The 22,920-nt window shown below is 42.3% G+C and overlaps 1 protein-coding gene across 1 annotated transcript in view; it reads right to left on the reverse strand.

Annotated features, from left to right (window-relative positions):
* The window catches only part of LOC137381566 (uncharacterized), a 118,424-nt gene that overhangs the window by 22,263 nt on the left and 73,241 nt on the right, over nucleotides 1-22,920 (reverse strand). The window contains exons 25-29 of the mRNA XM_068054257.1: nucleotides 18,573-18,658; nucleotides 17,432-17,469; nucleotides 12,982-13,023; nucleotides 8,961-9,007; nucleotides 1,426-1,825 (exon numbers count right to left, since the gene is read on the reverse strand). Coding sequence (XP_067910358.1) covers nucleotides 1,426-1,825; nucleotides 8,961-9,007; nucleotides 12,982-13,023; nucleotides 17,432-17,469; nucleotides 18,573-18,658 — 613 coding nt within the window. The remainder of the gene's footprint in view (nucleotides 1-1,425; nucleotides 1,826-8,960; nucleotides 9,008-12,981; nucleotides 13,024-17,431; nucleotides 17,470-18,572; nucleotides 18,659-22,920) is intronic.

The following is a 22,920-nucleotide window of genomic DNA, read 5'->3' on the forward strand; positions in this document are numbered from 1 at the left end:
CCACTTTTTCAGGTTGAGTGTTCCAGATCCTGACCACTCAATAAAAACATTTCTCCTCATCTCCCCTCTAGATTTCTTGGCAATGATATTAAATCCATGACCTCTGGTTGTTGACCCATTCAACAGAGACAATAATTTATCTTCAATCTATCAAAAGCTCTCATCATTATTGAAAACCTCTATAACCCCTTAACCTTTTCTGTGCCAAGGAGAACAGTTCTAACTTTTCCAAGCTCTCTTCATAACCCAAGTCCCTCAACCCTAGTAACATCCTGGCCTTTACATCTTTCCTAAATTCTGGTGCCCAGAATTGTCCACAATACTCCAGCCATAACCAGTAATTTATAAAGGTCTAGTATGATCTCTTTGTTTTTATATTCTATTCCTCCATATGTACATATATAAGTCCAAGAAACGCAAATGTTTTTAATCACCTTATCAACTTGCCTCACCACTTTTAAGGATTTATGTATATGAACATCAAGGCATCTCTGTTTATCTACACTTTTCAAAATCATCCCATTTATAGCATACTGTCCTTCCATTTAGTCCTCCCCAAAGTGCATTACTTCACAATTCTCTGCATCAAACTCTGTCCTGCTATACTTACCCATGTCACCAACTATGCCATCCTGAAGCCTATGACTATCCTCATCACTAATTACTACTTGTCAAGTTTCGTATCATCTGTAAACTTCATAATGCTGCTCTCTGCACCTGAGCCTAGGTCGTTTATAAAAAAATGAAAAGAGTAATGGACTCAAAACTGACCTTTAGGAAACAAAGGCATTCCATCTCCCAATCTGACAAACATCCATGCACTACCATCCTTTACTTCCTGAAAACTGAGCCAATCTTGTTTTTATACTGCCACTTTTCCTTATTTCAATAGGCTTCCATCTTTTTAATATGCCGCCTGAGTGGCACTTCGTTGAATGCATTCCAGAAGTCTATACATACATTTATTGCACTATCTTGATCAATCTTCTGTTACCTCATCAAAGAATTCAATCAAATTAGTCGGACACGATTAGCCTTAAACAAATCCATGCCAGTCCTCCTTGATTAACCCATGCCTTTCCAAATGAAAGTTTATTTTGACCCTGACAATGGTTTCCACTAAGTTCTTCACAGATGTGAGGCTAACTGGCCTGTAGTTTAATGTTTTATCTTTCTCCCCTTTCTCAAATAGTAGCATAACATTAGCAATCCTCCAGTCTCCGGCACTACGCTACAGAAAAAAGTTTTGCCAATCTTAGTCAATTCACCTCAGGAAGGGCAAGAAGCTAAACAAGGTGATAAATGTCTCTACAGAACCAAACTACCCACTGTAAAAACAGACCACAGATTGTTAAACAGATGAACAGAAAGAAGGTAACAACAATAAGAAGAATTGACTTACTGGAATCAGAACAATTCACCTACCTTACTGGCAACACTCTGTTCAAGTCCTCTGCTGATTTTTAAAGACCGTGACTTAGAGTGAGAATCATTTGAGCTTGCTTGTTCCTCTGCTAACAAGGCAGATTGTGGATAATTCATAGGAAAGCGAGATTTATACAGAAATAGATGGTCAGCAGATAGCCTAACATGTTCTTCGTCTTTGTTTTGTGATGTTCCATATACTTCAGTCTTGCATTTACTCTTTTTATTGGAATACGAATCCAAATTAATTGAGTAAATTTTATCTTGAAGAACATCTAAATATGTATTGGTATTTGAGTTTTGCACCTTTTCTTCTTTTGATGCCCAATGGTAATAATCTGCCATCTCGGAATTTACATAACTGTGCTCATTCAGTTTAGGTGTTGTCTCTTCCAAAAATCTGAAAAATCAAAAGTTATGAACATTTTCGGCTTAGTTCGATGTCCTTAGATATGTAACATTTCAAAGAATATGTGTAGATAACAAAGGTATGCCAATTCACTCTCCAGCTAAAGAGAAAATAAAATATCCTTACAAACAAAGAATTTTAGATATGAATTACCTTTGAAAAGGAGACTGGTTTTGTAGATAGTACCTACTAAATTTTACCTTCAAATGTTTGTTCTAGGTCTCTCTATAAAGTTCAATAAAGCTCTGCAATAAAATTAATCCAGGAGTTGCCTGCCAACCCGAAATTGCATGAGTTTCTGATATATTATACTCCTGTAACATTTTTGAAATGCTTTTCATTACAGCTAACAAAAATATCCACATGACCCCAACCTTCCAATTAAAGGATGGCATTGGAAGCCAAGCAGGATTACTTTCTTGGGAAGGTAAGCAGGAATAGGTATTGGAAATAAAACTGCTTTTGAAATGATTTTTGGATTCACTAAAGAGCGTCAGAGCCAGAGTGTGCAACAGCTTTTTGTCCATTTTGATACCCAGGGTCTGGTACTCCCAGACCAGATATAACATAGCTAAACATGCAGGAAAGCTACACTGCCTCTGCTTCCTTACAACAGTATCTCATACTGTACCCATTGCAAATTCTTTCATTTCCCATAACCACAATATTTTAATGAGATTAAGAGATTAATTTAATGGTAATTTGTGTTGTGGTATTGTGCCCATCCGTTTCTGCGTTACAACTCTCCAAGCTCATTTACTGTCATTACAGCCATTGGGAAGGGGATACTTCCATTTAAACAGAAGTGAAAGGATTTGCACCACCCAAACCCTCAAACTTTAACTGGGAAAGTGAGCAATACTGCGCAAAATGTCCCTATGTAGAGAGTCCCAGTAGATAGGATAGAAATCATTGTAAAACAAGCTCAAAATGGAAGCAATAATGATTAGTATTATTTTGGAAACGAAAACCTTCTTATGCTAACCTCTGACATTGTTCGACTCAGTGTCCACTATCTAGCTCAATTCTTCCTTACACTTTTCAGCCAAATTTAAACTAATCTCCCTGTCACGCTTTTCAGAAAGCTTCTAACAATTTTCAACATCGGCCATTGGTGGCGAGGGTAAAGAGTTGTGGAGTTAGTGGCGAACAATGTCACTTGCTGGATAACCAGATCAAAAACAGGAAACAGAGAGTAGTCACAGTCATATGGAAAAATGTTCAAGCTTGAAAGCAGTTATGGATTTCCATGGCATTGTTCATGGTAAGTCAAATGATATGCTGTTTTAGAATAGAAACAAGATAGCACGTAATGGACAATCTAATTTTCTACTAAGGTGGTACGTTGACAAGGTCTAATTTCTGAGATTAAGTATATCCCAAGGCCAGTAAGACAGCAATATCCAAGATAGAATCTATGAGCTGCTATCATCCAGCCAATGAAGCTCACTGAACAGTACAAATCTCTACTGCAGGAAAGGACAAGGTGAGGAAGTAGAAAAAAAAGGGAGGGAGGGAATACTATACCTCCCTTCAGCTGGCACAGTCAATGGGGTAGAAATTGGTTTGTGCTAACCTGCCAGTGTGAACTGAGCACAGGAAACTATCCCTTCACTGGAAAAGGTAATGCTGAGAGCCAATCAATATTTGGTCTGAAACCTCATTATAATAAGACGAGCGAGGTCTGTGGACACCTACTGCTGCAATACTGGAAGTGGTTTTCAGGTACATCCTGAGGTGGGGGAGTGATCGGGAGGGAGCACTGGCAGAGACCTGCAGTAGTACTAACTTGCGTGGAGAAGCACATCTGCTCCTCCTGGCTCCAGATTAAAAGTTATTTCTTTTTAAACTTACTGTTTTTATCCTTATCCTTTAATGGTTAAGGACATGCAGATCAGGTAATCCTGAATGGAGCAGGCTAGGTGCCTACTCCACTCAGGGCAAATGAGTTTCTGTGATGAGTCCTAAATCAGGCACGGTCATGTCATTCGCACACTCAAGAGGCCCAACAACTTGTTTCAGGCTGGTGTAAGGGACACCTCTACAGCATCAAACGTGTTTTTGATGCTGTTTGGCATGGGAGGTTGGCCCCCTAAACTGGAACTCTTCATCCTATTTTTTGCTCAGAACAAACAAGGACAAGGAGGTCCAAATTTACCCTTAATATCTCTTCCAAGTTATTTTTTTTTTAATCCCTGGGGGGATCATCTGCATTAAGTATAACCTCCTCACCTCCATTTTTAAATGGATTTTAATCATAACCATTAAGTTTTAAAATGGATATGACTAATGGGGACAGCTGTTCTTTTAGCAAGAGTTGTGTGTGACAATTTCTGTGATTAATGTGCTAATGTTGGAGGGCTATTTATTTGAGGATCAGCTACAGTCAGTTTATGGTTTCTATCGGAATATAAGGCCTCAGCATTTTCCGTTAAAATACTGGCACAGTTGATAAATATATCACAGGCTACTTCATTACAGTGAGTTGGATCTGATGTTCTTTGTTTTTTTGGCAAAATATTGACAAGAATTCATCAGTTTAGTATTCTTCCATATATTTCGCCAACCTCGACGACAAGGAATTAATTACACCACAGCAGAGATTTTTACCTACGTTTTGCCGAATGCCTTGTGTGATCTGAAAATAACAGACTAGCTATCCCATCTGGCAATGAATACGTTTCTTCAAAATAAACACTTGTAAAGATCACCATGACAATATTTAAAGTAAGCTGTAGTTGAACAGTACTAGTTTTAGTCTCTGCCATACCCATATAAAAGCAAATACCTCCAGACTGGTCAGCTTCCCATCCTCCATGAACTTCACGCCATCCAAAATCTGCTGCCTCTATCCCACGCACCCATCCTCTTTCCTGTCCTCACTAACCCGTATTGGTTCCAAGTCCTCAACACGACAAATTTATTTTCAGATTTAAATCCCATTGTGGTCTTATCCCTCCCCATTTCCAACTGCCCTAGCCCTAAAAACATAATCCCACACACCCCCTCACCCCTGAATTCTCTGTGCCTCTTGAGCATCCCCGAATTTAATCACTCCACTATTGGTGGCCATGCCTTCAGTTGCCTTGGCCCTAAGCTTGACAATTCTAGGCCATTCAGCCCAACAATGGTGGGGTGGAAAATTTTAGAGATATTAATCTATGACTGAGTGAATTAGCATTTGGAAAAATATGCATTAACAAATGAAAGCTAGCATGGATTTGTTAAAGGAAAATTATGTTTGACTAAGAACATGGGTTCTTTGACTAAGTAACAAAGAGAGTGGATGAGCTTATGCTGTTGATGTGTATATGTACTTTCAAAAGTCATTAAAAAAAACGCACAATAGACTGATTCGCAAAATTGAAGCCCCTGGGATTAAAGGGCCACAGCCTGCATGGATGCAAAATTGGCTAAAGAACAGAAAACAGAGAGTATTGATGAATGGTTGTTTTCAGACCGGAAGGAAGTATGCAGTGGTGTCCCCCATGGGTCGCTGTTGGGACCATTGATGTTTTTGATCTATATTAATGATCTGAACTTGGGTATGCAGGGCATAATGCCAATTGCAAATGACACTAAACTCAGAAATGTAGCGAACAGTGAGGAGGACAGGAACAGACGTCAGGAAGCCATTGTTTTGTTGCATTTCCTAGGCAGGATTGGGAGAGACAGCCCTTATAGACTGAATCTAGAGGAAGCATGGGAGCCCCTACGTCTGGAGCCCGCTCAATTGCACGAGTTGCTGGAAGGTGCTCGCTTAAAGGGAATCATCAATCACCCATAGAAGTGTCTTTGACTCTCTTGAGCCAGACCCACAAGGCAGTGGGTATGATTTGACCCATAGCTGAGACCTGGTTGATGCACGCCAGGGTGTGTCCACATGACAGTGGGCCTGTATATCACATCTCGAGTTCAGCCTTAGGGTGCTTAGTTGCCATGTGTCACCGTAAGGAGTCACTACAGGGGGACATAGACTGGTAAAATGGGCAGATGCATGGCAGATGAAATTTAATGCAGAGAAGTGTGAAGTGATTCATTTCCTTAGGAAGAATGAAGAGAGGCAATATAAAATAAAGTCAGGGACATAAGGGCAATTGTACACAAGCCTTAGGAAGCCAGAATAAGTTGAGATGGCTGTTTAAAATGGTGTATGGGATCTTTGGCTATATAAGTTGAGGCATAGAGTACAAAAGCTGGTGTATTTGGATTTCCGAAAGGTGTTTGATAAAGTGCCATATCAAAGGTTACTACACAAAATAAAAGCTCATGGTATAGAGGGCAACATATTAGCACGGATAGAGGATTGGTTAGCTGACAGAAAGCAGAGAGTAGGGATAAATGGGTCATTTTCAGGTTGGCAAGCTGTAACTAGTAGAGTGCTACAGGGATCAGTGCTGGGGCCTCAACTATTTACAATCTACATAAATGACTTGGATGAGGGGACCAATGTATGGTTGCTAAGTTTGCTGATGTCACAAAGTTAGGTAGGAGAGTATGTTGTGAAGAGGATATTAGGAGTCAGAAAAGGGATTTAGATAGGTTAAGTGAGTGGGCAAAAATTTGGCAGATGGAGTATAATATGGGAAAATGTGAACTTATCCACTTTGGCAGGAAGAGTAGAAAAGCAATATATTATTTAAATAGGGAGATTGCTGAACTTTGCGGTACAGAGGGATCTGGGTGTTCTGGTACATGAATGTTAGTATGCAGGTACAGCAGGTGATTGGGAACGCAAATGGAATGTTGTCATTTATTGCAAGGGGAATGGAATGTAAAAGTAAGGAGTACTGTGTACAGTTTTGGTCTCCTTACTTAAGAAAAGATATAATTGCATTGGAAGCAGTTCAGAGAAGGTTCATTTGACTTATTCCTGGGATGAAGGGGTTATCTTGTGAGAAAAGGTTGGATAGATGTAAAGTAATTGGTAAAAGAAGCAAAAGCGCCATGAGGAAAAACTTTTTCACGCAGCGAGTGATGAAGGTCTGGAATGCACTGCCTGAGAGTGTGGTGGAGGCAGGTTCAATTGAAGCATTCAAAAGGGAATTGGACTAATCTGAAAAGGAAGAATGTGCAGGGTTACAGGGAGAAGGTGGGAGAATGGCACTAAGTGAATTGCTCATTCGGAGAGCTGGTGCAGACATAATAGTCCGAATGGCCTCTTTTTGCGCTGTAACCATTCTGAGATTTTGTGAGGTTGGGCCTGTATCCTTTGTAAGGGGCAGGTCATGCCTCACAAGCCTTATTGAATTCTTTGAAGATGTGACAAAACACATTGATGAAGGAAGAGCAGTGGATGTGGTGTATATGGATTTTAGCAAGGCGTTTGATAAGGTTCCCCATGGTAGGCTCATTCAGAAAGTAAGGAGGCATGGGATTCAGGGAAAGTTGGCTGTCTGGATACAAAATTGGCTGGCCCATAGAAGTCAGAGGGTGGTAGTAGATGGAAAGTATTCAGTATGGAGCTCGGTGACCAGTGGTGTTCCACAAGGATCTGTTCTGGGACCTCTGCTCTGTGATTTTTATAAATGACTTGGATGAGGAAGTGGAAGGCTGGGTTAGCAAGTTTGCCAATGACACGAAGGTTGCTGGAGTTGTGGATAGTGTGGAAGGCTGTTGTAGGTTGCAACGGGACATTGACAGGATGCAGAGCTGGGCTGAGAAGTAGCAGATGGAGTTCAACCTGGAGAAGTGTGAAGTGATTCATTTTGGAAGGTCGAATTTGAATGCGGAATACAGGCTTAAAGACACAATTCTTGGTAGTGTGGAGGAACAGAGGGATCTTGGGGTCCATGTCCATAGATCGCTCAAAGTTGCCACCCAAGTTGATAGCGTTGTTAAGAAGGCATATAGTGTGTTGGCTTTCATTAACAGGGGGATTGAGTTTAAGAGCCGCGAGGTTATGCTGCAGCTCTATAAGGCCCTGGTTCGACCACACTTGGAATATTGTGTTCAGTTCTGGTCGCCTCATTATAGGAAGGATGTGGAAGCTTTAGAGAGGGTGCAGAGGAGATTTACCAGGATGCTGCCTGGACTGGAGGGCATGTCCTACGAAGAAAGATTGAGGGAGCTGAGGCTTTTCTCATTGGAGCGAAGAAGGATGAGAGGTGACTTGATAGAGGGGTACAAGATGATGAGAGGCATAGATAGAGTGGATAGCCAGAGACGTTTTCCCAGGGTGGAAAGGGCTATCACCAGGGGGCATAATTTTAAGGTGATTGGAGGAAGGTTTCGGGGAGATGTCAGAGGTAGGTTCTTTACACAGAGAGTGGTGGGTGCGTGGAATGCACTGCCAGCGGTGGTAGTAGAAGCAGATACATTAGGGGCATTTAAGCGACTCTTGGATAGGTACATGAATGATAGTAGAATGAAGGGTAGGTAGTTAGTTTGATCTTAGAGTAGGTTAAAGGTTCGGCACAACATCGTGGGCCGAAGGGCCTGTACTGTGCTGTACTGTTCTATGTTCTATGTTCTAAACTCTCTGCCTCTCTTTCCTCCTTTAAGACACTTGGTAAAATCTACCTCTTTGACCAAGCTTTTGGTCATCTGATCTAATATCTCCTAATGTGGCTCAGTGTCATATTTTGTTTTGTAATGCTCCTGCGAAGTGCCTTGGGATCTATTACGTTAAAGGTGCTTTATAATATAACTTGCTGTTGTTGTTCTGGTCTCTCGTGCAATCCCCTCCCTTTCTCTTTGCCACTAACAGCCCTGCCTTCAGCTGTTGAGATCCCTTCCCGTCCCCTCTCCCCATTTCCAACTCCATTTCCTCCTTTAAGGGCCTCTATAAAATCCACCTCTTCAACCAAGCTTTTTGCCATCGCTCCTAATTTCTCCTCCTTTTGTTTGGCATCCTTTTTGCTTTGATTACAACACTGTGGGACTTTCGCCTACATTAAAGGCACTACATAAATGCAAGTTGTCTTCAAAGAAGGAAATTTCAGGGTTCTTGATCCACGTAATCAATCTATTAATTTCAAATAAAATGTCAGAACAACATGCAACACTATCCTGCCACTATTCCAAAAAGAGCCGAGCTCACTGGCTTATTTTCTAAGTTCACTGCTAGTCAACAGCAGACTTATTGAAGTGACTATCATGGCTTGAAGACAATTAAAATTCTTACCTGCTTTTATCATTCTTCACCAACTCATTTGAAGCTCCTGTATTCTTCTAAATGGAAGTGGGGAAGAACAGGGATAAGTAAAATTAGAGTGGATTTTGGTCAATAACTTACATCAATTAAAACATTTAGCATTTTTACAGAAAGACAGCTACATACGCCTGTCAACATCTGAGAATCCCATGTAAGTTCAAGTGGAAGTTCTTTAAAAATCTGTTTTTAAAAATGTAACTATGTTTAGCCAAACCCTCATGAGCATACTCATAGAATTGCAGAATTATTACAGTGCAGAAGGAGGCCATTCGGCCCATCTTGTCTGTACCGGCTCTCCAAACGAGCATTTCACCTAATGCCACTCCCCCATATTCTTCCCGTGACTCTGCACACTCTTCCTTTTAACATAACTGTTGTCATGCAGGCCCCCACCTGCCAAGAATGAGGCACATTAATTTCGCCACATTAACATTGATTTTTAAACTGTTACTGAAGTAAAGAAAGAACTTGTTTTTAAAGAACACCAGAACCTTGCATAGTAACACAGTACTTGGAAAGGACAAAGGGGCCACTCCCTACTCCAATTTAATCCACAATGGACTTTTGATTACCAGATGCTGAGGGTGGAGGAGCTCACATTCCAGGTTGGCTGCTAAGATGGCCGAATACACAACCAGACGTGGTCACAACCCCCCCAGTCACATGATTAACCTGCTGGGCAACCTGAGTTTTTCAATATGAACTTGCCACAGAGCATTTGAACTCAGAAAGCTCTTTGCTCCTGGACTGAGAACATCTCTCTCCTGTCTGCTCCCGTCTCTTTCGCACGGAACCGAAAACCCATTGAAGACACATGAACCCCAAGAGAGAAAAGTCTCCTACAGTGAACAAGGTTTAAGAATACTGGGCTCCTATGAAAAGCAAGACTACCCACAATCAAGGACTCTACAGCAAGCTCGAAGCACAGTAACAAACCCCCTTCAGAGATTGCCTCAAACTTTTTCACTTTATTTTTCTTCTGCTCTTCTCTGTCCTTATTTGAATGTGCGTATCGCGTATGCATGCTAGCATGGGGCGCGGCGTGTATCCGTAGGCGTTAACCAAACTAGAGTTTAAGTTTTAATAAATTTCACTTTTCTTCTTTAAACCTAAGAAAGCCTGTTTGTGCTCATTTCTTTGCCTTATAATTGGAAAGCAGTGAACAAGGATTCACAAAAGGGGGAGCTCAAAGCACACTGTGTTTAAAAATTAAGTCCTGTTACAGTAAGACCAGGTGAAGGCTGAAAGAGACCCCTAGACACCTTTCTCACCTGGTTGTAATACTGTCTAATTCCCTTTTGAATGCCTCGATTGAACCTGCCTCCACCACACTCTCAGGCAGTCCATTCCAGACCTTAACCATAGGCTGCGTGAAAATTCTTCCTCATGTCGCTTTTGCTACTTTTATCAATTACTTTAAATCTGTGCTCCCTCGTTCTCATTCCTTTCTAAGTGGGAACAGTTTCTCCCTATCTACTCTCATGACACCTCATGATTTTGAATACCTTTATCAAATCTCCTCCAAGGAAAATAGTCCGAACTTCTCCAATCTATCTTTATAACTAAAGTTCTTCATCCCTGGAATCATTCTTGTGAATCTTTTCTGCACCCTTTTGAACACCTTCACATCCTTCCTAAAGCGCGCTGCCCAGAACTGGATGCAATACTCCAGCTGAGGCCAAACTAGTGTCTTATACAAGTTCAACTTAACTTCTTTGCACTTGTACTCTATGTCTCTATTAATACTAATATTAATACTGTAGTACTTCAGTTATAATCATCTCAAACACTTTTTTTTTCATTTTCTTCTTGTAAGCTACAACATGGATAGCCAATTTGATGTGTACAATAGAAACATAATAATTTCAGCCCAAATATACCACCATGTACAGACCTGATTCAGCTTTTAAGCAATTCAGTGGCAAGAGAATGTAGAGCAGAATTACTGTTACATTGAACACAAACTTACAATGCCTGCAGGAAAGAGCCAACAGTTTAAGCTAGAATAGAGATCCTTGGGACCAACTGTCACCAGTAACTATCTGACAGGAAATGAGATAAAGGGAAGCAGGAATGCAAGACAGAAAAGGGTTAATGGGGGAATGAGAGAAGGGAATGAAAGCAAGAGTGGCAGAGAGTATGAGAGTGAGGTAGCAAAAGGGGAAGTGAGAAAGGTGGTGAGGAAGATGAAGAATGGCTGAAAGATGTGGGATTAGACAAAAGCACACACACAAACATGCAGGGCTAGATTTTAAGAACTCGCCGCAAATGGCGCCCTGCCTGTGCGGGCCGCATGTCATCGAGCCGCTGCTCATTTAAATAGCTGGGGTGGCGTGGCCCGCTCCCCCCCACCCCCAACAAATCTCGTGGAGGGGGCAGGCTGTCCATCCCCACCAATGGCATCAGCTGCCTGCTTGCCATTTTTGAAGGGCAGCCAGCCCTGCCGCCCAATTAAAATTTTTTAAATCCTACCCCCCCCCACCCGCAAAATTCGATAAATAAATTTCTAACGCCCCTTTGTTACCACCCCCCATAACAATTACAAGAGCGATTTGCCTTTTCCCCAAAACACTTCTTACATCTGACCTTCCCCCCCCGCCCCCAAACTGCACAAAGTTTAAGATTCAACCCTTCCCACCATCCACCTACACCCATTACGTGTATTTGACCCCGTTTCCCCCCCCCCCACCCCACTCCCCTCCCGCACTGACAAACTTACCTCCTTCCCTCTCCCCACCAGTGTGGTGCCTCGTTTCCCCAGACAGGAATCTGAAGGCGTGGGAGTGCCGGCTGCCACGCCAAAGATTGTTGCAGGCCCTCAAGATCTCAGGTAAGTATATTTAAATTTATTAATTTTATTAACTTGAACATTTAAATTGTGGTGCCGTCACCCAGCAGCAGGGGGTGGGGGGGTCACTATGGAGCCTCGCCGCTGCCGGATTGGGCCAGGCCCTCCCAGTGTCAAGGTCTGTGGCGGACCTCACCTGGAGCCATCTTCAGGCGTACCCCACCCCCCACAACGGAACCGACACCTGGGGAAAAACAAAATTCAGCTTGCAATTTCTGGATAATAATTTAAAGGATAGATAAGGTATGTTTTAAACTGAAGGTTGAAAGTGATACCTGTGTATCAAAATTTGTTGCACAAGCCAGTGAAATTTGAAAAATGGGGAGCACAAAATAATACACCTGCACAAAGGACAAAAAGTGAAGAGATACTTTTTGTATCACCATTTATATCACTGCAGAAAAAGCATCGGTATAAAAAATAACAGGTTGAGAATTTTTACAAAAAATATTGCTCCACTATGTTACAGCAAGAAAATAATTTAATTTAAAACAAAATAGGAAAGATTGAAGGAATGCTATACACGAAAAAAACTATTACAGATAATGCCACCATTTTTTTCTGAGGATGCTACTTTATTTTGGAAAGCATTTTAACAGGTAACTTTCTCCTTCTGGTCTCCCAAGCCATTCTGCAATCAACAAATTCCAAGGTACCTAATAATGCCACTTTGAGTAAGCCATATGTGTGACTTAGCAAAAGGTCTCCCTCAGATTGTCCCATGCTCCCGCTGGGAGATCCTTTACCCTCATTCAATGTTTCACTACAATGTCTCCAGCGTTACCTCCCCTGTCTCCCATCCCCCAATTTGAGGTCTTTTCTCTGAAGGGAGCTGTTCAGCTATCACCAACTGCAGATGCATCAGTGTCGCCATCTGGATAGCAATCAGGAGGCATTCAAATTAGGGCAAGTGTTACATTTGTAGAGTTCCAACAGGAACATTTACTGTTGACTGCAGAGAGATGTGACTTAACAGTGGATAGAATGCTTGCCTGGCTTCTTCCTGTTAATCCATTTTAGCAAGGATTATACAGTGAGGAAGTAATTATCTTCCTAATTATTTTCCAATAGAACTAATTTTTTTTTACATTAAATACAGCTAAATTCTGTTTAGTCTAACTTGCAAGTAAGTATTTAAAATACCTTTGTGTTCCCTTCCTTTTCTCGGGCTCCAACTGTTTCATCCTGTTAGGGATTTATTTTTTTAAAAGTCAGTAAACTCAGAAGGAAAAAATAGACCAGATAAAGAAGATTAGTGTTCCAATAACAAGACATCTCAGACAGCATCTGAGCTCAAGTGTTGACTGAATCTGCATCAGTAAGTGTTCTAAAGCTGTACACCAATTGCAGAGAGAAAAAAATCCATCTGTATAAGGCGCAGAATTGGCATTGAGGCTTTTCTTATTTGTCAACAATTAATACTTATTATAACCTTCAAGTACATTTTATAATTCATGGGATTGGGCTAATATAGTAGCATGGATTGAGGAATGGTTAACAAACAGATTTATATTCAGTGCTCTAAGTGCACAATCTGATGCTAGAGTATATTAAATTATCCAAGATAGTAAGGGCTACCCTCAACCTTTATGAAAAATATTGCCTCTAACATACACATTGAATCCTCTGACATACCACAGGGGAGAGAAAAATCCCTTAACTGCATAATTCCTTTAACATGGTCTATAATTTGCACTTGAATGAATCAATATAATCTGCTTCCAGCGTCTATAGGGAGCCTGTTCCATGTACTGAAATAATGTTTCCACTGATTTGTTTTGAATTTACCCTGGCTTCAAGCACAGGCTCTGTCCTCTGGTTCGACAGTTTTGGACAAGGTGAAAAAGTCAGCCATGGTCTACATTATCTAGCTCCTTTAGAATCCTACAAACAGCAATATTACCTTTCAAGCATCTCCTTTCCAGTGAGAACATGCCCAATTTACATAATCACTCCTCATAATCCAGAGATACACTCAACCAAGCATCATGTGGTTCTAATGTTGCCTTCTGTGGCTAGATGTCAATTCTGGTCTGACTGCACTCCTGTGAAGCTCCTTGGGATGTTTTGCTACATTAAGGGCACTATATAAAAGGCAAATGGTTGTTGGTTGTTGAACTTCTTTCAAGGAATGAGGAAGATAATAAATGTATACTATCTAATAGTTTACAAAGGAATCTGCCAAACAGGTGCAGAAATTGACAGTGGGAGCTCTTAGTTCACACTTCTACGTTAACTTGGACACTTTCCTGCTATAATGCTCCATTGTCTTGAGTTGTCAGGAGAAGGCAATGTTTGATAAAAAAAATACTCAGATTGTTCCAGGTAACAGTTTTCAGAGGAATAATCTACATTGAACAATCAAGATGGCCACTGCACGAATAGAATGAGCACTCATTTTCTCTGGCGGGCGCTGCCGTGAAGGGAACAAGTGCAAAGAGATGCACTCAATTAGAAAAAGCTAGTGCTCAGTCGACATCAATTGATTTCTTTTTCTACTGGAAGAATTATGTTGTACCAGATAAAATGAAACTTGGATACAAATTTCGATTTAAAAAAAAACAGAATGAGCTAAGAACTGTCCATGCCAAGCAAGGCATGGTGGGTCAATCAGCAGAGCAGGAAATTCTATCTTATTTGATAGAATGAGGGCTAGAACTGTCACCATTTTGAGAAAGAAACTGAAGTTCACATAAACCAACGAGCTCAAAGAGTGATGATACAAATTTACTTGGAACTAAATTCAAACCTCAAGCAACTACAACCTGAATGATTGTGTTTTCTATGTGCGCTTCACATCACTGGGTGTTTTCCAGTTGCTATAAAATAGCAAACAGTTTGACATGTAATCCTGATTCAGTGACCTTTAAAAACAAGACAAAATTGTTGGCTCATTACATCCCTATTTTGCATAATTATGGTGCCCACATCAGTAAATGAAGTTCTTTGGGCTTTACACCTGCAAGGAGGTCACTCTGCTGCTGGGTAGGCACATACTGAATGTACAACACTGAAAGCCAGAATACCTACAAATCATATCTTCCTCAGCCAGAAGGTTGTTAAATTACTAAATTACTGTTTGTTAAAAGATGCCTGGATGTGCACCTGAAGTGCCATAACCTGCAGAACCAAACACTGGAAAGTGGGATTAGGCTGGGTGGCTCTTTTTTTTCTGGCTGCGTAGACACGATGGGCCAAGTGGCCTCTTTTCTGTGCTGTAAACCTCCTACGATTCTATGACTGTAATTCTCTGCATACATCTTGTGAATGGCCTGTGCTATGAGTGAGAACTACAAAACAAATGTACAAAGGAATCTTTTTAGCTAAGAGATCAATAGGCCTATTAGGAGCACGACTCCATTGTCCTGAAGCTTGAACCAGAATTTCAGTAGCCCCTTGTTCTAAATAATAGTTATAAATATCTATATAGACTCATCTACTCAAAATTAGGAAGATCAGCCGGGAATAGAGGATCCCCTTTTGTGGCCAGCCACTGTCTACTCGGAGATAAATTACCATGTACATACTTATCGAACTATCTAACTATACTAATCTTTGGAATATCTCTAGATGCATCCCCACTGAAGTGTTTTCCAGCATTGTGAAAGACAATAACTTGGAGTCACTGTAGCTGAGCAGGCTGCTGAAGCTGGGGCTCTCTTTCCCCCTGCCACTTTGCCAAGCGCCCTGCAGGGGATGCTTCGCCACTACAGTAAATCCTCTAGAATCCACAAGGAGTAATGTCTTCAGAGTAAAGCAACTTCCTTTGGTATTACATCTATCAAATTGGATACACAAGGGTCATCCAATGGCTTACTTGCATGCTTTGCTCATTCCTTTTGAGGGCATCAAAGGCAACATCTCCTTTCTAAGAATGGAAGCTCCATCATTCTTTCTGCAAATCTGGTGCTATCAAAGCTGGAACATATCCAATTTGTATCTAAAGAACTAACTTGCGTTTATATAGTACCCCATCATGGCCTCAGGATGTCAAAATGTGAATTTGAACCAACTGACCACATTTCAATAGTGCTGTTGTTATCTAGGCAAACAGAGCAGCCTCTTTGAATTTAACAAGTTCTACAAACAACAAATAAATGAATGGCCAAATAACTTGTTTTTGGTGATGAAGCAGGGAAAAATCATGGCCAGGGCACTGGAAGAGTTACTGCTGTTCTGTGAACAGTGACAAAGGGTTTTTTACACCCACCTGAACAGGCAGATGGTCCTCTGTTTAATATCTCATCTAAAAACAAAAGAGCACTCCCTCAACAACAACTTGTATTTGTATGGCACCTTTAACGCAATAAGATGTCCCAAGGCACTTCACAGAAGCACAAAATTTGACACTGAGCCACATAATAGAGCAATTAGGGAAGACAACCAAAAGTTAAAAGATGACCAAAAAGGGTCTTGGCATCTGAAGGCATAGCCACCAATAGTGGAGTGATTAAAATCGAGAATACTCAAGAGGCCAGATTTAGGAGTGCAGATATCTTGAAAGTTTGTGGAGCTGGAGGAAATTACAGAGATCGGGAGGGATTTGAAAATGAGGATGAGAATTTTTAAATCAGGAACTAATACAGGTCAGTGAGGACAGGAGTGATGGGTCAACGGGACTTAATGAGAGTTTGAACACGGGCAGCAGAATTCTGGATGCCCTCAAGTTCACACCGGCCAACAGTACATTGGCACACACAATACAATACACTGGCATGTCAACCGATATTGTGCACTCACATTGACTGAGATATGAACTCACAACTGTGACTCTAAAGCAAAAGTGCTATTAGAAAAGCTAAGCTGACTCCATGGAGGGAATATGCATGGTAACTGAGTGGAAAGAGATGCAGTGGTTTTTGTCAAGGTTCATCCCAAGCAGCTCTGTAACACAGGAGTCTGTGCTCTACGGGCTGTTCCCAGGGATGCACACTGAGACAATCATCAACTGCTGCTGGAGGACTATCAATTCGGTGAAAGACGCCCTTTGGTCTGCCCGAAACTTGCTGGTCTTCCAGCGCAAAGAGTTGTCCACGACCGAATGTTGCAGACTGGCACATTCCAAGGTCCAGGAGTACGTGCTGAGGGACGCACTAAAGCTTGGGGCAGCCGCAGCAAAGGCTCAATGGGGAAAGACCACAGTGTAAGGTCCCCCCACCAAGCTGAACGGAGGGGCTGGATCCATGGGAAACCCTTCGAACTGTATCGGGAAAATTTTGTGTGCTGTAAAATGTATGTGGCATGGCAAATGAAATGGAGGGGTTGTGAGGCAACTCATGATTGTATTGAAAGAAACTGATCTCCTTTGCACTATTTGTATTTTTTGACTTGGTGCTGTTTGAAACTGTTTGGTAATGTATTTTTTGACAGATTTTTATGAATAAAGTATATTTTGGAAAAAAAAACTGAGTGAATTGAAGTTGTCTGCTTGCAAACTGCATGCAGTTTGTCTGACCAAGAAGCCACACACTATTGAAGCATTATCTGTAACATTTCTCTAGCTGTTTAAACTTTCTCACTGAGGAAAGAGAAGGAAAGATAGAGAAACTTGAAATGCTCTTGCAATTAAAATATGGCAATATATTCACTATACCTTCAGATCACTGTGGTCAGGCTTTTTGTTTGAAATATCTATTTCAGAAAGAAAAGACTTCATCAGTTTGTCATGCTAACATTGCCCTGCATGTCCATACAGCCGAATTGTTAAATATTAATTGTACATTACTTTTCCTTTCAATTCATCATGGTTCATTTTTGTTTTACATTTAACATTTTTTCAAATTAACCTTTTGTCACACCAATCAGTTTTTAAAAAGGTGCTATATAATTCTTATGACAAATATTAAAACATAGGCTCTGAGAAATCTTGAATTGAGGCTCCTGAACAGCTTCTTTGTTCCAGAATCTCAAGTTGATAACCAAAGAAAATGCATAGTTCAATGCAAGTCTGCCCATTTGAACCAGGCGTTGCATGGCTTAAAGAGACAACTGGATGCCACTCAAAAAGCAGAAGTTACAGTGCTCCACATGGCCCCACAAAAAAAAAACTCTGGCCTGATAACCTATTCAAGCCCCATTTCTCAAACTCCACACTAGGCCTGACCGACTGGCTGGCTCAACAAGGGAGCCAGCTGATTTTCTGCCCTCCCACACCTGGCAAGCTGCAGCGGGGGCACCCATTTGACACTCGCAGCTCACTGGTGGGAATCAAATGAGGCATAAAACCAAAGTGATTCAGGCCTCCCGATGCCAGCATTGGAAAAGTCTGTTCCATTGTTTCTCACGCATTTCTTCATCATCTTAAATTTGTGCCTTGTGTTTCAATTTTGATGACCAGTGAAAACAATGTAACATTGTTCATCTCATCATAAGCTTCAACTTTAATGCACTACACCAAGCCAACACAACTTTCTCAGCCCCAGTGAAAAAAGGACCAACTTCTTAAATGCTAACTATAACTAATCACCTGTGGCACCATTCAAGTGAGCCAACCCTGCACCTTTTCCATACATAAAGATATATATAAAATACACACACACCACAAAGTCTCAGATAACTGATTTGGTTCTCAGATTGTCTTTCCATTAAGGTGACTTGGCTACAAAGTGCAAATTTCTCATGAACCAAGCAAGTTCTCCATTTTAAAAAAAACTTAGAAAAAGTCAATACAGAGTAATGACCATCAAAATTCTTACGGGGTTGTTCACATATATAACCGCAGTTAAACTTCTCACCAGTTTGATCCTGGAGGATGTTAGAAAGTAGTTTTCCTGGATTTTGATGCTTCCTTTCTTTTTTTCTGGTAACCTTCAAGTTAAAACTAAAAAAAAGAAATACAATCTATAAGAATTTGGAAGATAACTTATAATGTTCCTTCACTATGCATATACTGAGTGAGGTGTAGAATTGTTGTGAAAACCAAATGTTGACAAGTATTGTATAAAAGCTCAACAGCAGATTAAATCTGAACAAGTTTATGCTGTTTTAAAAGCCTTTACCCATCAATACTGCATAAAACAAGCTGATAAAATTTATCAGTTGTCAACACTGAAGTTTAGCTAATGCAATTTTCAGTGGAACTATAATCTTGTACTTGAATGAGCAATACTTTTATACAATCAAGTCTTATGAATTACACGTTAAGCTCAACTTAGAATCACAGAATTGTTACAGCAGAGGTGGCTATTTGGCCCATCATGTCCGCACCAACTCTCCGAAAGAGCAGTTTACCTAATATCACTCCCCTGCCTTCTCCCTGTAGCCCTGCACACTCTTCCTTTTCAGATAAGAATACAATTCCCTCTTGAATGCCTCAATTGAACCTGCCTCCACCACACTCTCAGGCAGTGCATTCCAGATCCGAACCACTCGCTGCTTGAAAAACGTTTTCCTCATGTCGCTATTGCTTCTTTGGCCAATTACCTTAAATCTGTGCCCTCTTGTTCTCGATCCTTCCACCAGTGGGAACAGTTTCTCCCTATCTACCCTGTCCAGACCCCTAATGATTTTGAACACCAGCATCAAATCTGCTTTCAACCTTCTCTTCTCCACAGCGGCACAGTGGCGCAGTGGTTAGCACCGCAGCCTCACAGCTCCAGGGACCCGGGTTCGATTCCGGGTACTGCCTGTGTGGAGTTTGCAAGTTCTCCCTGTGTCGCGCGTATCCATTGTCTCTCGAGATAAGGAGGCCCAAAAGAAAGAAAAGAAAGAAGTATAGGTAGGTGGTAGGGAAATATAGGGACAGGTGGGGATGTTTGGTAGGAATATGGGATTAGTGTAGGATTAGTATAAATGGGTGGTTGATGTTCGGCACAGACTCGGTGGGCCGAAGGGCCTGTTTCAGTGCTGTATCTCTAATCTAATCAAAGAAAACACTCCTAACTTCTCCAATCTATCCACGTAACTGGCCGAACCAGTATTTTTATTCATTCATTCATGGGATGTGGGCATCGCTGGCTAGGCCAGCATTTATTGCCCATCCCTAATTGCTCTTGAGAAGGTGGTGGTGATTTGCCTTCTTGAATCGCAGCAGTCCATGTGGGGCAGGTACACCCAAGTATTGTTAGGAAGGGAGTTCCAGGATTTTGACCCAGCGACAGTGAAGGAATGGCGGTATAGTTCCAAGACAGGATGGTGTGTGGTTTGGAGGGGAACTTTCAGGTGGTGGTGTTCCCATGTATTAGCTGCCCTTGTCCTTCTAGGTGGTAGAGGTCTTGGATTTGGAAGGTGCTGTCTCAGGATCTTTGATGCATTGGTGCAGTGTATCGTGTAGATGGCACACATTGCTGCCACTGTGCGTCGGTGGTGGAGAGAGTGAATGTTTGGGGATGGGGTGCCGATCAAGCAGGCTGCTTTGTCTTGGATGGCGTCGAGCTTATTGAGTGTTGTTGGAGCTGCATCCATCCAGGCAAGTGAAGAATAATCACACTCCTGACTTGTGCCTTGTAGATGGTGGATCGGCTTTGGGGAGTCAGGCAAGTTACTCGCCTCAGGATTCCTAGCCTCTGACTTACTCTATAGCCATGGTATTTATATGGCTACTCCAGTTCAGTTTCTAGTCAATGGTAACCTCCAAGATGTTGATAGTGGGGGATTCAGCGATCGTAATGCCAGTGAATGTCAAGAGGAGATGGCTAGATTCTCTCTTGTTGGAAGTAGTCATTGCCTGGCACTTGTGTGGCACGAACGTTACTTGCCACTTATCAGCCCAAGCCTGAATATTGTCCAGGTCTTGCTGCATTTCTACACAGACTGCTTCAGTATCTGAGTCGTCGCGAATCATCAGCGAACATCCCCACTTCTGACCTTATGATTGAAAAGAGGTCATTAATGAAGCAGCTGAAGATGGTTGGGCCGAGGACACCACCCTGAGGAACTCCTGCAGTGATGTCCTGGAGCTGAGATGATTGACTTCCAGCAACTACATCCATCTTCCTTTGTGCTAGGTATGACTCCAACCAGCGGAGAGTTTTTCCCCTGATTCCCATTGACTGCCGTTTTGCTAGGGCTCCTTGATGCCATACTTGGTCAAATGCTGCCTTGATGTCAAGGGCAGTAACTCTCACCTCACCACTGGAGTTCAGCTCTTTTGTCCATGTTTGGACCAAGGCTGTAATGAGGTCAGGAGCTGAGTGGCCCTGGAGGAACCCAAACTGAGTGTCACTGAGCAGGCTATTGCTAAGCAAGTGCTGCTTGAAAGCACAATCAACGACACCTTCCATCGCTTTACTGATGATTGAAAGTAGACTGATGGGGCAGTAATTGGCCAGGTTGGACCTTTCCTGCTTTTTGTGTATAGGACACACCTGGGCAATTTTCCACATTGCTGCGTAGATGCCAGTGTTGTAGCTATACTGGAACAGCTTGGCTAGGGGCTCGGCAGGCTCTGGGGCACAGGTCTTCAGTACTATTGCTAGAATGTTGTCAGGGCCCATAGCTTTTGCAGTATCCAGTGCCTTCAGTCATTCCTTGATATCACACGGAGTGAATCATATTGACTGAAGAATGGCATCTGTGATGCTGGGGACTTCAGGAGGAGGCAGAGATGGATCATCAGCTCGGCACTTCTGGCTCAAGATTGTTGCAAAATGCTTCAGCCTTATCTTTTGCACTGATGTCTTGGGCTTCCCATCATGGAGAATGGGGATATTTGCACAGCCACCCTCTCCAGTTAGTTGTTTAACTGTCAATCCATTCACGACTGGATGTGGCAGGACTGCAGAGATTAGATCTGATCCATCGGTTATGGGATTGCTTAGCTCTGTCTATTGCATGCTGCTTACGCAGTTTGGCACGCATGTAGTCCTGCGCTGTAGCTTCACCAGGGTGACACTTCATTTTGAGGTTTGCCTGGTGCTGCTCCTGGTATGCCCTCCTGCACTATTCATTGAACAAGGTTTGATGCCCCTGGCTTGATGGTAACGGTAGAGTGGGGGACATGCAGGGCCATGAGGTTACAGATTGTGTTTGAGTACAATTCTGCTGCTGATGATGACCCACAGCACCTCATGGATGCCCAGTTTTGCATTGCTAGATCTGTTCGAAATCTATCCCCTTTAGCACGGTGGCAGTGCCACACAACACGATGGAGAGTGTTCTCGATGTGAAGTCAGGACTTGATCGCCACAAGGACTGTGCAATGGTCACTCCTACTTGTCATGGACAGATGCATTTGCGGCAGGCAGATTGCTGAGGACGAGGTCAAGTATGTTTTCCCCCCTTGTTGGTTCCCTCACCACCTGCCGCAGACCCAGTCACGAAGCTATGTCCTTTAGGACTCGGCCAGGTTGTTCAGTAGTGGTGCTACCAAGCCACTCTTGGTGATGGACATTGAAGTCCCCCACCTAGAGTACATTCTGAGCCCTTGCCACCCTCAGTGCTTCTTCCAAGTGGTGTTGAGCATGGAGGAGTACTGATGTCAGCTGAGGGAGGGCAGTAAGTGGTAATCAGCTGCAGGTTTCATTGCCCATGTTTGACCTGATGTCATGAGACATCATGGGGTCCGGAGTCGATGTTGCAGACTCCCAGGGCACCTCCCTCCCGACTGTATACCACTGTGCCGCCACCTCTGCTGGGTCTGTCCTGCCGGTGGGACAGGACATACTCAGGGATGGTAATGGCGGTGTCTGGGACACTGTCTATATAAGTTTAACATAACTTCTTTGCTTTTATACTCTATGCCCTTATCTTCTCCCTGCTGCTCTCACATGCATTCAAGTCTTCAGAAGAAGGAATTTTCCTCCACACAAGATCAGATGGCAGGTTGTTCAACCTAGCCTGTCTTAGAACGAAGACCAAAGTACAGAAGGTCCTCATCAGGGAACTCCTCTTTGCTGACGATGCTGCATTAACATCCCACACAGGAGAGTGTCTGCAGAGACTCATCAACAGGATTGTGGCTGCCTGCAACGAATTTGGCCTAACCATCAGCCTCAAGAAAATGAACTTTTGTGTTCTGTGTCAGTGCGCCATTTTCCCACACTCTCTTGGCCAGTCTGGACATAGCAGCAGACGCCTTTCCCATGCGTTTGTTGATTTCTGCATCGAGAGATAGGTTACTGATGGCAGTTGAGCCTAGATAGG

The sequence above is a fragment of the Heterodontus francisci genome, chromosome 22 (genome assembly GCF_036365525.1).
Source record: "Heterodontus francisci isolate sHetFra1 chromosome 22, sHetFra1.hap1, whole genome shotgun sequence".
NCBI classification, from domain to species: Eukaryota; Metazoa; Chordata; class Chondrichthyes; order Heterodontiformes; family Heterodontidae; genus Heterodontus; species Heterodontus francisci.